This window comes from Phyllobates terribilis, unplaced genomic scaffold (genome assembly GCF_046119375.1).
Source record: "Phyllobates terribilis strain yellow unplaced genomic scaffold, ASM4611937v1 Scaffold_7__3_contigs__length_470593459, whole genome shotgun sequence".
Classification (NCBI taxonomy): Eukaryota; Metazoa; Chordata; class Amphibia; order Anura; family Dendrobatidae; genus Phyllobates; species Phyllobates terribilis.
Window position 1 is genome coordinate 427,678,740 of NW_027362767.1, and position 12,270 is coordinate 427,691,009.

At 42.2% G+C, this 12,270-nt stretch overlaps 2 protein-coding genes across 2 annotated transcripts in view; both read right to left on the reverse strand.

Moving 5' to 3' along the window:
• Positions 1-12,270, reverse strand: part of LOC141155198 (HLA class II histocompatibility antigen, DM beta chain-like) — a 488,746-nt gene that overhangs the window by 192,097 nt on the left and 284,379 nt on the right. The gene's annotated exons all lie outside the window — the stretch shown is intronic.
• Positions 8,156-12,270, reverse strand: part of LOC141155199 (RT1 class I histocompatibility antigen, AA alpha chain-like) — a 42,974-nt gene continuing 38,859 nt past the window's right edge. The window contains exon 3 of the mRNA XM_073641936.1: positions 8,156-9,199. Coding sequence (XP_073498037.1) covers positions 9,081-9,199 — 119 coding nt within the window. The 3' untranslated portion in view covers positions 8,156-9,080. The remainder of the gene's footprint in view (positions 9,200-12,270) is intronic.

The window sequence follows — 12,270 nt, forward strand, 5'->3', positions numbered from 1 at the left end:
CACTACAAGCTAGATGTTCTCTCACAGCAGAGATCTGCGTTTGGTATGAAGGTACTTCAGGCAGTTATCCCACCCTAAGCTATGAGTTCTTGGGTATACTCCTATGGTGCTGTCATGGGGACGTACTGGAAAACCGAAATTAGTCTTACCGGTAATGATGTTTCCAGGAGTCCACATGACAGCACCCTTATTTCCCTCCCTATATTGCTACTGTATGTGACTCTAACATATGTCTAAGCAGTCTAAAATAAAATTTTGTTGTACCCAGCCAATGTGGTTCTTGGAAAATCACTGAGGAGGTTGGGGGTGGGAGGGCTTTTAACCTCTTGTGGTTCCTGTCCCTACACAGGATATGGGATTACTCCTCCTATGGTGCTGTCATGTGGACTCCTGGAAACATCATTACCGGTAAGACAAATTCCATTTTTTTTACCATTCTTAGTCTTTTTTTTAACTATGTAATTGGTCACACTATATAAATCCATGCCGGTTGCAAGCACTTTTCCAAGTGATGCTAAAATCGCTTGGAAAAGTGCTTGATAACCTGCATGCAGAAATGCATGCAAAAACGCTTGACAAAAGCTTCTACCTGGCAGGAAAAACGCATGTAAAATCCGTATGCGTTTTTCCTGCCAGGGAGAAGCGGAAAAAATATGCAGCATTTCTACATCGTGGGCACTTAGCCTTAGCTGGTTATTAAAAATAGCAGGGACTCCACGCCATTTTTTTAGGGTCCCCTCCATTTTTAATAACCAACTAAGGAAAATCACACAGCTGCAAGCTGATATTAATAGGCTGGAAAGCTCCATGGATATTGGCCCTTCACATGCTAAAAATACCAGCCCAAAGCTGTGCGCTTTCCCTCGGCTGGTTTTAAAAATGGGGAAGGACCGCACAGCGTTTTTTTTTTTTTTTAAATTACTCATTTAACCCCTTTATCCCCGGAGCATTTTCCGTTTTTGCATTTTCGTTTTTTGCTCCCCTTGTATATTGTATGTATACAGTACATATATGTGTAGTGTATATAGTGTGTATACAGTTCGGTGTGTGTATATTGTGTGAATACAGTGCAGTGTATATTGTGTGTATACAGTGCGGTGTATATAGTGTGTATAGTGTGGTGTGTATAGTGTGTATACAGTGTGGTGTGTGTATACAGTGTAATGTGTGTATAGTATGTATACAGTGCTGTGTGTATATAGTGTGTATACAGTGCAGTGTGTATACAGTGTGTTGTGTATATAGTGTATATACAGTGTGGTGTGTATACAGTGTGGTGTGTATATAGTGTGGTGTGTGTATAGTGTGTATACAGTGCAGTGTGTATACAGTGCAGTGTGTATACAGTGTGGTGTGTATACAGTGCGGCGTGTATACAGTGCGGTGTGTGTATATAGTGTGTATACAGTGTGATGTGTATATAGTGTGTATACAGTGCGGTGTGTATATAGTGTGTATACAGTGCGGTGTGTATATAGTGTGTATACAGTGCGGTGTGTATACAGTGTGTATACAGTGAGGTGTGTATATAGTGTGTATACAGTGCGGTGTGTGTATAGTGTGCATACAGTGCGGAGTGTGTATATTGTGTGTATTGAGAATGAGACAAATAGTAATTTTTCCAAAGTTTACTGCTTCATTTTTTGTAATGGCAATTTGCATATACTCCTGAATGTCAAAGAGTGATCAGCTTAACAGCAATTACTATACTTGCAAAGTCAACATTTGCCCAGATAATGAACTTTAACCCCCAAAACACATTTCAACATCATTGCAGTCCTGCCTTAAAAGGAGCAGCTAACATCGTTTTAGTGATTGATCCATTAACACAGGTGTGGGTGTTGATGAGGACAGGGCTGGCGATCAATCAGTCAAGATTAAGTAAGAATGACATCACTGGACACTTTAAAAGGAGGCTGGTTCTTGGTATCATTGTTTCTCTTCAGTTAACCATGGTTATCTCTAAAGAAACACGTGCAGCCATCATTGCACTGCACAAAAATGGCCTAACAGGGAAGAGTATCGCAGCTACAAAGATTGCACCTCAGTCAACAATCTATCGCATCATCAAGAACTTCAAGGAGAGAGCTTCCATTGTTGTCAAAAAGGCTCCAGGGCGCCCAAGAAAGACCAGCAAGCGCCAGGACCGTATCTTAAAACTGTTTCAGCTGCGGGATCGGAGTACCAGCAGTGCCGAGCTTGCTCAGGAATGGCAGCAGGCTGGTGTGAGTGCTTCTGCACGCACTGTGAGGCGGAGACTCTTTGAGCAAGGGCTGGTTTCAAGGAGGGCAACAAAGAAGCCACTTCTCTCCGGAAAAAACATCAGGGACCGACTGATATTCTGCAAAAGGTACAGGGAGTGGACTGCTGAGGACTGGGGCAAAGTCATTTTCTCTGATGAATCCCCTTTTCGATTGTTTGGGACATCTGGAAAACAGCTTATTCGGAGAAGAAGAGGTGAGCGCTACCACCAGTCTTGTCTCATGCCAACTGTAAAGCATCCTGAAACCATTCATGTGTGGGGTTGCTTCTCAGCCAAGGGAATCGGCTCACTCACAGTCTTACCTAAAAACACAGCCATGAATAAAGAATGGTACCAGAATGTCCTCCAAGAGCAACTTCTCCCAACCGTCCAAGAGCAGTTTGGCGCCCAACAATGCCTTTTCCAGCATGATGGAGCACCTTGCCATAAAGCAAAGGTGATAACTAAATGGCTCATGGAACAAAACATAGAGATTTTGGGTCCATGGCCTGGAAACTCCCCAGATCTTAATCCCATTGAGAACTTGTGGTCAATCATCAAAAGACGGGTGGAGAAACAAAAACCAACAAATTCTGGCAAAATGCAAGCATTGATTATGCAAGAATGGACTGCTATCAGTCAGGATTTGGTCCAAATGTTGATTGAGAGCATGCCAGGGAGAATTACAGAGGTCTTGAAGAAGAAGGGGCAACACTGCAAATATTGACTTGCTGCATTAACTCATTCTAACTGTCAATATAACCTATTGGTACTCATAATATGATTGCAATTATATTTCTGTATGTGATATAAACATCAGACAAACACTAATAAAAACCAGAGGCCAGCAGATCATGTGAAAATATAATTTTGGTGTCATTCTCAAAACTTTTGGCCATGACTGTAGTGTGTATACAGTACAGTGTGTATATAGTGTGTATACAGTGCGGTGTGTGTATTGTGTATACAGTGCGGTGTGTATATAGTGGGTATACAGTGTGGTGTGTATATAGTGTGTATATAGTTGTATACAGTGTGGTGTGTATAGTGTGTATACAGTGCGGTGTGTGTATAGTGTGTATAAAGTGCGGTGTGTATATAGTGTGTATACGGTGCGGTGTGTATACAGTGCGGTGTGTATATAGTGTGTATACAGTGCAGTGTGTATATAGTGTGTATACAGTGTGGTGTGTATAGTGTGTATAAAGTGCGGTGTGTATATAGTGTGTATACAGTGCCGTGTGTATATAGTGTGTATACGGTGTGGTGTGTATATAGTGTGTATACAGTGTGGTGTGTATATAGTGTGTATACAGTGCGGTGTGTGTATAGTGTGTATACAGTGCGGTGTGTATATAGTGTGTATATAGTGTGTATACAGTGAGGTGTGTATATAGTGTGTATACAGTGCGGTGTGTGTATATAGTGTGTATACAGTGAGGTGTGTATATAGTGTGTATACAGTGCAGTGTGTATATAGTGTGTATATAGTGTGTATACAGTGAGGTGTGTATATAGTGTGTATACAGTGTGTTGTGTATATAGCGTGTATACAGTGTGGTGTGTACAGTGTGTATACAGTGCTGTGTGTGTATACAGTATGGTGTGTATATAGTGTGTATACAGTGAGGTGTGTGTATTGTGTGTATACAGTGTGGTGTGTATATAGTGTGTATACAGTGCGGTGTGTGTATATAGTGTGTATATAGTGTGTATACAGTGAGGTGTGTGTATATAGTGTGTATATAGTGCGGTGTGTGTGTATAGTGTGTATACAGTGCGGTGTGTATATAGTGTGTATACAGTGCGGTGTGTATATAGTGTGTGTATATAGTGTGTATACAGTGAGGTGTGTATATAGTGTGTATAGAGTGCGGTGTATATATTGTGTGTATACAGTGCGGTGTGTATACAGTGCGGTGTGTATATAGTGTGTATACAGTGCGGTGTGTATATTGTGTGTATACAGTGCTGTGTGTATACAGTGCGGTGTGTATATAGTGTGTATACAGTGCGGTGTGTATATTGTGTGTATACAGTGAGGTGTGTATATAGTGTGTATACAGTGCGGTGTGTATAGTGTGTATACAGCAGTGCGGTGTGTGTATACAGTGCGGTGTGTATATAGTGTGTATACAGTGCGGTGTGTATATAGTGTGTATACAGTGCGGTGTATAGTGTGTATACAGTGTGGTGTATGTATATTGTGTGTATACAGTGCGGTGTATGTATATTGTGTGTATACAGTGCGGTGTGTATAGTGTGTATACAGTGCGGTGTATATAGTGTGTATACAGTGCTGTGTGTATACAGTGCGGTGTGTATATAGTGTGTATACAGTGCGGTGTGTATATAGTGTGTATACAGTGCGGTGTGTATATAGTGTGTATACAGTGCGGTGTGTGTATATAGTGTGTATACAGTGCGGTGTGTATAGTGTGTGTATATACAGTGCGGTGTGTATATAGTGTGTATACAGTGTAGTGTGTGTATATCATAGAATCATAGAATGGTAGAGTTGGAAGGGACCTCCTGGGTCATCTGGTCCAACCCCCTGCTCAAAGCAGGATTCACTAGATCATCTCAGACAGATGTCTGTCCAGCCTCTGTTTGAAGACGTCCATTGAAGGGGAACTCACCACCTCTCGTGGCAGCCTGTTCCACTCATTGATCACCCTAACTGTCAAAAAGTTTTTTCTAATATCTAATCTGTGTCTCCTCCCATTTAGTTTCATCCCATTGCTTCTAGTCTTTCCTTGTGCAAATGAGAATAAAGATGATCCTTCTACAATGTGACAGCCCTTGACATATTTGTAGACAGTTATTAAGTCTCCTCTCAGTCTTCTTTTTTGCAAGCTAAACATTCCCAAATCCTGCAACCGTTCCTCATAGGACATGGTTTGCAGACCAGTCACCATTCTGGTCGCTCTTCTCTGAACTTGCTCCAGTTTGTCTATGTCTTTTTTAAAATGTGGTGCCCAAAACTGTACACAGTATTCCAGATGCGGTCTGACCAAAGAGGAGTAGAGACCGATAATGACTTCACGTGATCTAGACTGTATGCTTCTGTTAATACATCCCAGAATTGTATTTGCCTTTTTTGCTGCTGCATCACACTGTTGACTCATGTTCAGTCTATGATCTATTAGTATACCTAAGTCTTTTTCACATGTACTGTTGCTTAGCTCTATTCCTCCCATTCTGTATATGCTTTTTTCATTTTTATTGCCCAGATGTAGTACTTTGCATTTTTCCCTGTTAAAAACCATTCTGTTGGTTGCTGCCCACTGCTCCAGTTTATTTAGGTCTTTTTGAATCCTCTCTCTCTCTTCTCTAGTATTAGCTATCCCTCCTAGCTTTGTGTCATCAGCAAATTTAATCAGTTTACCCTCAATTCCTTCATCTAAATCATTGATAAAGATGTTGAACAATACAGGTCCCAGGACGGAGCCCTGTACCCCACTTGAGACATTCATCCAGCTGGATGTGAAGCCATTTACAACCACCCTTTGAGTCCGATCACTAAGCCAGTTATGAATCCACCTAACAGTTGCCTGGTCCATTGCATACTTGGTCATTTTTTCAATAAGGATGGTGTGAGATACTTTGTCAAATGCTTTGCTGAAGTCAAGATATACTATATCTACAGCATTTCCCTGATCCACCCAGTCAGTGATTCTGTCATAGAAGGAAATTAAGTTAGTCTGACATGACTTGTTAGTTACAAACCCATGCTGACTCTGGTTAATCACTTCATTCTTATCCATGTACTTACATACATGTTGTTTAATAATTTGTTCAAAGATCTTTCCTGGTATAGAAGTCAGACTCACCGGCCTATAGTTCCCTGGGTCCACATTCTTCCCCTTTTTGAAGATAGGAACAACATTTGCTCTTCTCCAGTCTTCTGGGACTTCTCCTGTTCTCCAAGAATTTTCAAAGATTATGGAGAGTGGTTCTAAAATTTCTTCTACGATCTCCTTCAGTACTCTGGGGTGTATATAGTGTGTATACAGTGCGATGTGTGTATAGTGTGTATACAGTGTGGTGTATATAGTGTGTATACAGTGCGGTGTGTGTATATAGTGTGCATACAGTGCGGTGTGGGTATAGTGTGTATACAGTGCGGTGTATACAGTGTGTATACAGTGTGGTGTGTGTATATAGTGCGTATACAGTGCGGTGTGTGTATAGTTTGTATACAGTGCGGTGTATATAGTGTGTATACAGTGCGGTGTGTGTATATAGTGTGTATACAGTGCAGTGTGTGTATATAGTGTGTATACAGTGCGGTGTATACAGTGCGGTGGGTGTATACAGTGCGGTGTGTGTATATAGTGTGTATACAGTGCGGTGTGTATATAGTGTGGTGTGTGTATACAGTGCGGTGTGTGTATATAGTGTGTATACAGTGCGGTGTGTATATAGTGTGGTGTGTGTATACAGTGCGGTGTATATAGTGTGTATACAGTGCGGTGTATATAGTGTGTATACAGTGCGGTGTGTGTATATAGTGTGTATACAGTGCGGTGTATATAGTGTGTATACAGTGCGGTGTGTATATAGTGTGGTGTGGGTATAGTGTGTATACAGTGCGGTGTATACAGTGTGTATATAGTGTGTATACAGTGCGGTGTGTGTATATAGTGTGTATACAGTGCGGTGTGTGTATATAGTGTGTATACAGTGTGGTGTATATAGTGTGTATACAGTGCGGTGTGTATACAGTGCGGTGTGGGTATAGTGTGTATACAGTGCGGTGTATACAGTGTGTATACAGTGCGGTGTGTGTATATAGTGTGTATACAGTGCGGTGTGTGTATATAGTGTGTGAGCGAAATACGCTCTCTTCTATGCCTTCCGAACTCCAAATATTAAAATTATATTTTCAAGATCTCGAGGAAATCAGTACAGCACAGCCAGGAATGGTGTACTAGGAAAGACTTCTGCTTTATTAACACATGTGGCACTTTAAATAGGGTCAGAGACAAAGGAATAGTTCCCTCTGACCTATGAACCAATAGTAACCTTAGGGGAGTGAACAGTAATGTGAAACCTCACTGCCCATCAGTGTTACCTGATGACCATTACACAGAAGTTACAAGACAAGATGGATACCACATACTCAAAATGGATTTTTTTCTCTCACATTTCCCCCCTTTTGTGACCAATTATAGCACCTCAGTAGGTATATAGGAGCGCGCTAGTCGCGTCCTCGGGACTTTCCTACCTGCTTCACCTCAGTTCCCGACCTAAACACCTATAATTGTATCACAACAATGGATCTTTTCTTGTCTGGGGTCCATAGTATACAATCAGGGGTTCTGTGACATGGTTTTCCTTACATATAAACCTGAGTAACTTAGGTGTAACATAGATCAGGGCTTTTACGGCTATATATATGAACAAGCAGAATAATAATAATTGCATACATGTACAGTATAATCCCTGAGAGCCCCCCACCTAGACCCTTGAACCAATTAGTGGGATTCAGGAAAGGAAATGTTTCTCCCACCAGGAGTCCATGTTCCTGTAACCACTTATCCCTTATCTTGGTTATCTTCTGTATATCAGTCCTAACCTGGAGATTTCCCATAACGTCCATGTAATGACGACATGCGGGACCGATGATCTGACACATCCCTCAATAGCGGTCAAGTAGTCCAGCACTATGGTGTGTTGGTTAGTGGCTACAATCAGCTGCTTCTGTATTATATTAGATGCATTAAGGACATCAAGCACCTGGAAGATCTGGTCATCTACATAATCAGTCGCCTCTACCAGCTTATCCCACATATGCGTTATGGACGGGTAAATTAATACGCTGCTCACAATCTTATTTGCAACCCCCTTTTCTACATGATGAGATTTACCATTGGGTCTGGGATTGTTGTCTGCAGCTCGTCTGTATAATGTGTGTAGCGGGATTGCTGTAACATTTACTCTGATGTGAGGCACTATAAAGGTTGATGGAGTCAGGAGGGCCGGTGTGCAGACCCCTGTGAAGTTATTAGGTAACCACTTGTAGGCCTGATGTCCACATACAATGTACAAACTCTCCGGTGCTCCCATAACCGTGTTATTGAATAGACTAGCAATCCATTTAGACAACAAGGTGGAGCTTAATATGTCTATCATCTCTTCCTGATAATGAGTGTCATTTGACATAATACCTGATATCAGACTTTTCAAGGTGACATTTACACAGTGAAGCTCAGGATTGAGCATGGCATCGACCGCTACACACTGTGTGATGTCGGTACAGTCCCGTTACACTCAGAATACTGTAGAGAAAGAGATGTCTCTGGATCTTATCTGGATGCAGCTGCAAGAGGTGAAGTCCGGATAACAGGAGAGGTCAACAGGACTAGAAGCCCAAGGCATTCCTGTCTGTCTTAGAGGCGGACCACTCCTGCTGAACAACAACCACGGCTCAGTCACCCATGCAGCTACAGGCGAACCTACAGCTCTCTCTTTCCTGTTGTTATCTAGCTTAGTGGGAAAAGTGCAGTTACTCAAATAGAACATTTCTTTCAAAGTCACTGGAATGGCTAAATAAGGCATAGTATTAGAGCTCACAGGACTGAATGCAAATCCAACAGTCTTTTGGTAATGTACTCGTGTCCATGTCTTTTAAAAGTACTTGGTGATGTCTAATGAATTTATTATCCCAGTCACCATTCAGAACTTCATTTAATGTCTTTGCTAGAGGCAATGCCACCACTATCCACATTAGAACTGGCAAAAGGTCATCATTCTGCTGGTGGAGTGACTCTTTTACAGTGGCTGGCGTGTATCCAAGTGGATTCTCCCTCAAGCTTCACCGATGTTGCTGTGGTCAGAAGAACTTGGAATGGCCCATCAAATCTTGGAACAATACTTTTTTTTTGACGTGTCTTTTTAGGACCACCCAGTCTCCAGGCTTGAGATCATGTGTTCCAGACACTGATTCAGGGTCTGGAATGGAAGGATACACCTGTTTATCACACTGTTTAGGCAATTATGCAAGGCTTGCACATAGCTAGTCAGGCTGTCATTCTGCATCTGAAGTGACTGTGGGAAATATAACCCTGTTCTAGGTACTGAACCAAACAGTATTTCATATGGAGAGAGACCTGTTCTTCTACTTGGAGTGTACCTTATTGAGAAAAGAGCTAGAGGCGAGCATTCGGTCCATGGTTTGCTGGTTTCCTCTTTTGCCTTCTGAATCTTTAACTTTAATGTCCCATTCAGTCTTTCTACCTTCCCACTACTCTGTGGATGGTAAGATGTGTAAACCCTGCTCAATTCCCAAAGACTTTAAGATGATCTCATGATCTCTCCAGTGAAATGTGTACCTCTATCACTTTCAATCACTTCAGGAACCCCATATCTACATACCACCTCCTTCATGAGTTTTTGAGCAGTAACCTTTGCTGTAGCTTTCAGCACCGGATATACCTCAGGCCAGCCTGAAAAGAGATCAACACACAAACACGAACTCATATACCCCTACTCGTGGTAGTTGTATATAGTCAATCTGCAATCTCTGGAACGGGTAGAGCAGACGAGGGGTGTGTTTCTGCGGGGTCTTCACAGCTCTCCCTACGTTGTGTCGGGCACATGTCATACAAGACTGTGTGTGTCTGGCGCCACTCATACCTTGTCTACTAAAGCACACATAGCTGTTTTTGACAAATGTGTTAGTCCATGGATTACCTGGGCCGTCACTGAGTAAAGAGCTCGCGGCAGGCAGAGCTTACTGCCCTTTTTCCACAAACCTTCCTCAGTCAGCTGGGCTCCCTGCGTCTCCACTCCTTCTTTTCCTGTTGAACCGCCTGTTTCTGCAGGGATTTAAGAATATCAGGAGTGACAGGTGCCACTGAGGTCACGGTCTGTACCGCTGCTAGACTCTCAACTCTAGGCCTCTTTGCTGCTTCCTTGGCGGCGGCATCCGCACGAGCATTTCCTCTGGCTTCATTGGTGTCAGCTCGGGTGTGAGCTTTTATTCTTACTATGCCAAGCTTAGTTGGTAACAGGAGAGCCTTCATCAGGGCCCATACGCTCTCTGTGGTTTATAGGTTTTTTCATGTGACTTTAGGCAAGGTCTACTATCTACACACACATTTGGCCATCTTACCCTTTGCCGCTCTACACGCCTCAGTGAGTGCCCTCAGCTCTGCCTCCTGTGCCGATAGGTGAGGAGGGAGTGGTTCAGCTTTTGTTACCTCATGTTGTGTGACCACAGCATATCCAGTGTAGAACCGACCAGCATCTTGGCATTTGGATCCATCTACAAAAAAACTCAAAATCTGCATTAGCAATAGTTCATTTTCCCCATCTTTCCCCCCTTTTTGAATCCAATGGCAGAAGCGTAACTGGATTCAAAACTGTACGTTCTACATTTGAGGAAATGAGGAGGGCACATTGAAGACGAAGTTGCTGGGTCATTGAAATGTGCCTAGGATTTACCTGACTAAGGCCACCATGTAATGTCATGTTGAGTGTAAAGTGTGACCTTGTAATCAAGAACTATTTCTGTGGCCTTTTCAATCATGGCTTGAACCGCAGAAATGGCTGTAACACAAGAGGGTGCCCCCCTGGCAACAGGATCCAGCCGAGGTGAGTAGTAGGCCGCTGGTCTCTGTAGTTGTCTGTTTTTGGGTAATGCAACCTACTGTATTGTGACCTTTCTTTCCTCTGTGAAATGTCTGGTGTATTGTGACATGTCATGTCCTAAGAAGACTACCTTCTGGTGATAAACCTGTGGTTTATTTTTAGAGGTCTGTCACAAAAGTGAGATAGACTCCTGACATGAGACTTGATCAGGACAAAGTAATCAATCGTACTACATACTCTAAACTAAAACATCACAACCTCCAAATATGGAGGAGTCAACAAATTTTCAAAATGAGAAAACATTGCAAAAGTAGACATTATCGGTGAATTCTGAGCACCTTGTGATAGCACTGTCATCCATGTAAATTGTTTATGACCAAGGAAAAATAAATAAATAAAAACAACTAAATCCCAGCAGTCTGGGTGCAGAGGCGCGGAAAAGAACGCATTGTCTAAGTAAATCACCATAAAATGCTTTGATGATTTCTCAAAGAAAAACACTAATTGCATACAGACCCGGCTGTCCAGTATCTATTAAGGAAAAAATAAAAATGTAAAAATGTGCCTGGAGTTCATTTTAATCATTGAAATAGAACCTCTAAAATTTGAATTTCTGTCATTATAGTTTTTATCTAGTGACTTTCAATAATTAGGATGAAGGGAAAAAGTCATTCCCAGCTATCTGCTATGTGAGTGGGGGCTGCTGCACTCCTGTCTCCCCCCACCTTTTTCTATGGTTATAAAAAACAACTTACTCTCTTTGTTCTGCAAGTTTGCATCAACTCTTACTCCACCCCTTTGGCTACTTGCAACAAATCCTTTGGGTCCTTCCCCCTCCACTCTGGGCGGGCTTTTACAAGTCCCTCTCTAATTGATTTCTTTAACCCATTCACAAAAGCATCTCCCAATATATGTATATTAAGAGTGTCCCCTGGTAAATATTCCATATCTGTCCAAGTCATCTGTAAACGGGCAAAATATTTTTCTACAGTTTCATCTTTTTCCTGAGTTACGTCATTTAAAGATATAGATTGTCCTCTCTGGTTTGTCAATCCCCAATGCTGCAACTTCTTACAATAGTCTTCCCCTGACTCTAATGTCTGTAAATATTCTGTTCCAGGTCTGTCAATCAGATAGTCTTTTGACGGTCCTGTCTCTTGCTTTATAATATGAGCAGTCACATCTCCTCCTTTTGCGTCTACTAACAATTCTAAATCCTGCCATGTTTAGTTCTATATACCCTGTATCTGCTGAATTTGTCTAGCAAAAGGAGCAGGCTTCTCATCAGGGAAGTTGTTTCATCACCTTGTGCAGGGGGGCCATGCCTCGTGTGTGGAGTACTGGTCGTTGCTATGTGAGAGTATCCTCTATCAGTCCCCCCCTTCTCACTGCTCTCTTCCCCCTCCCCATCCCATGTAATTAGCTCTGGA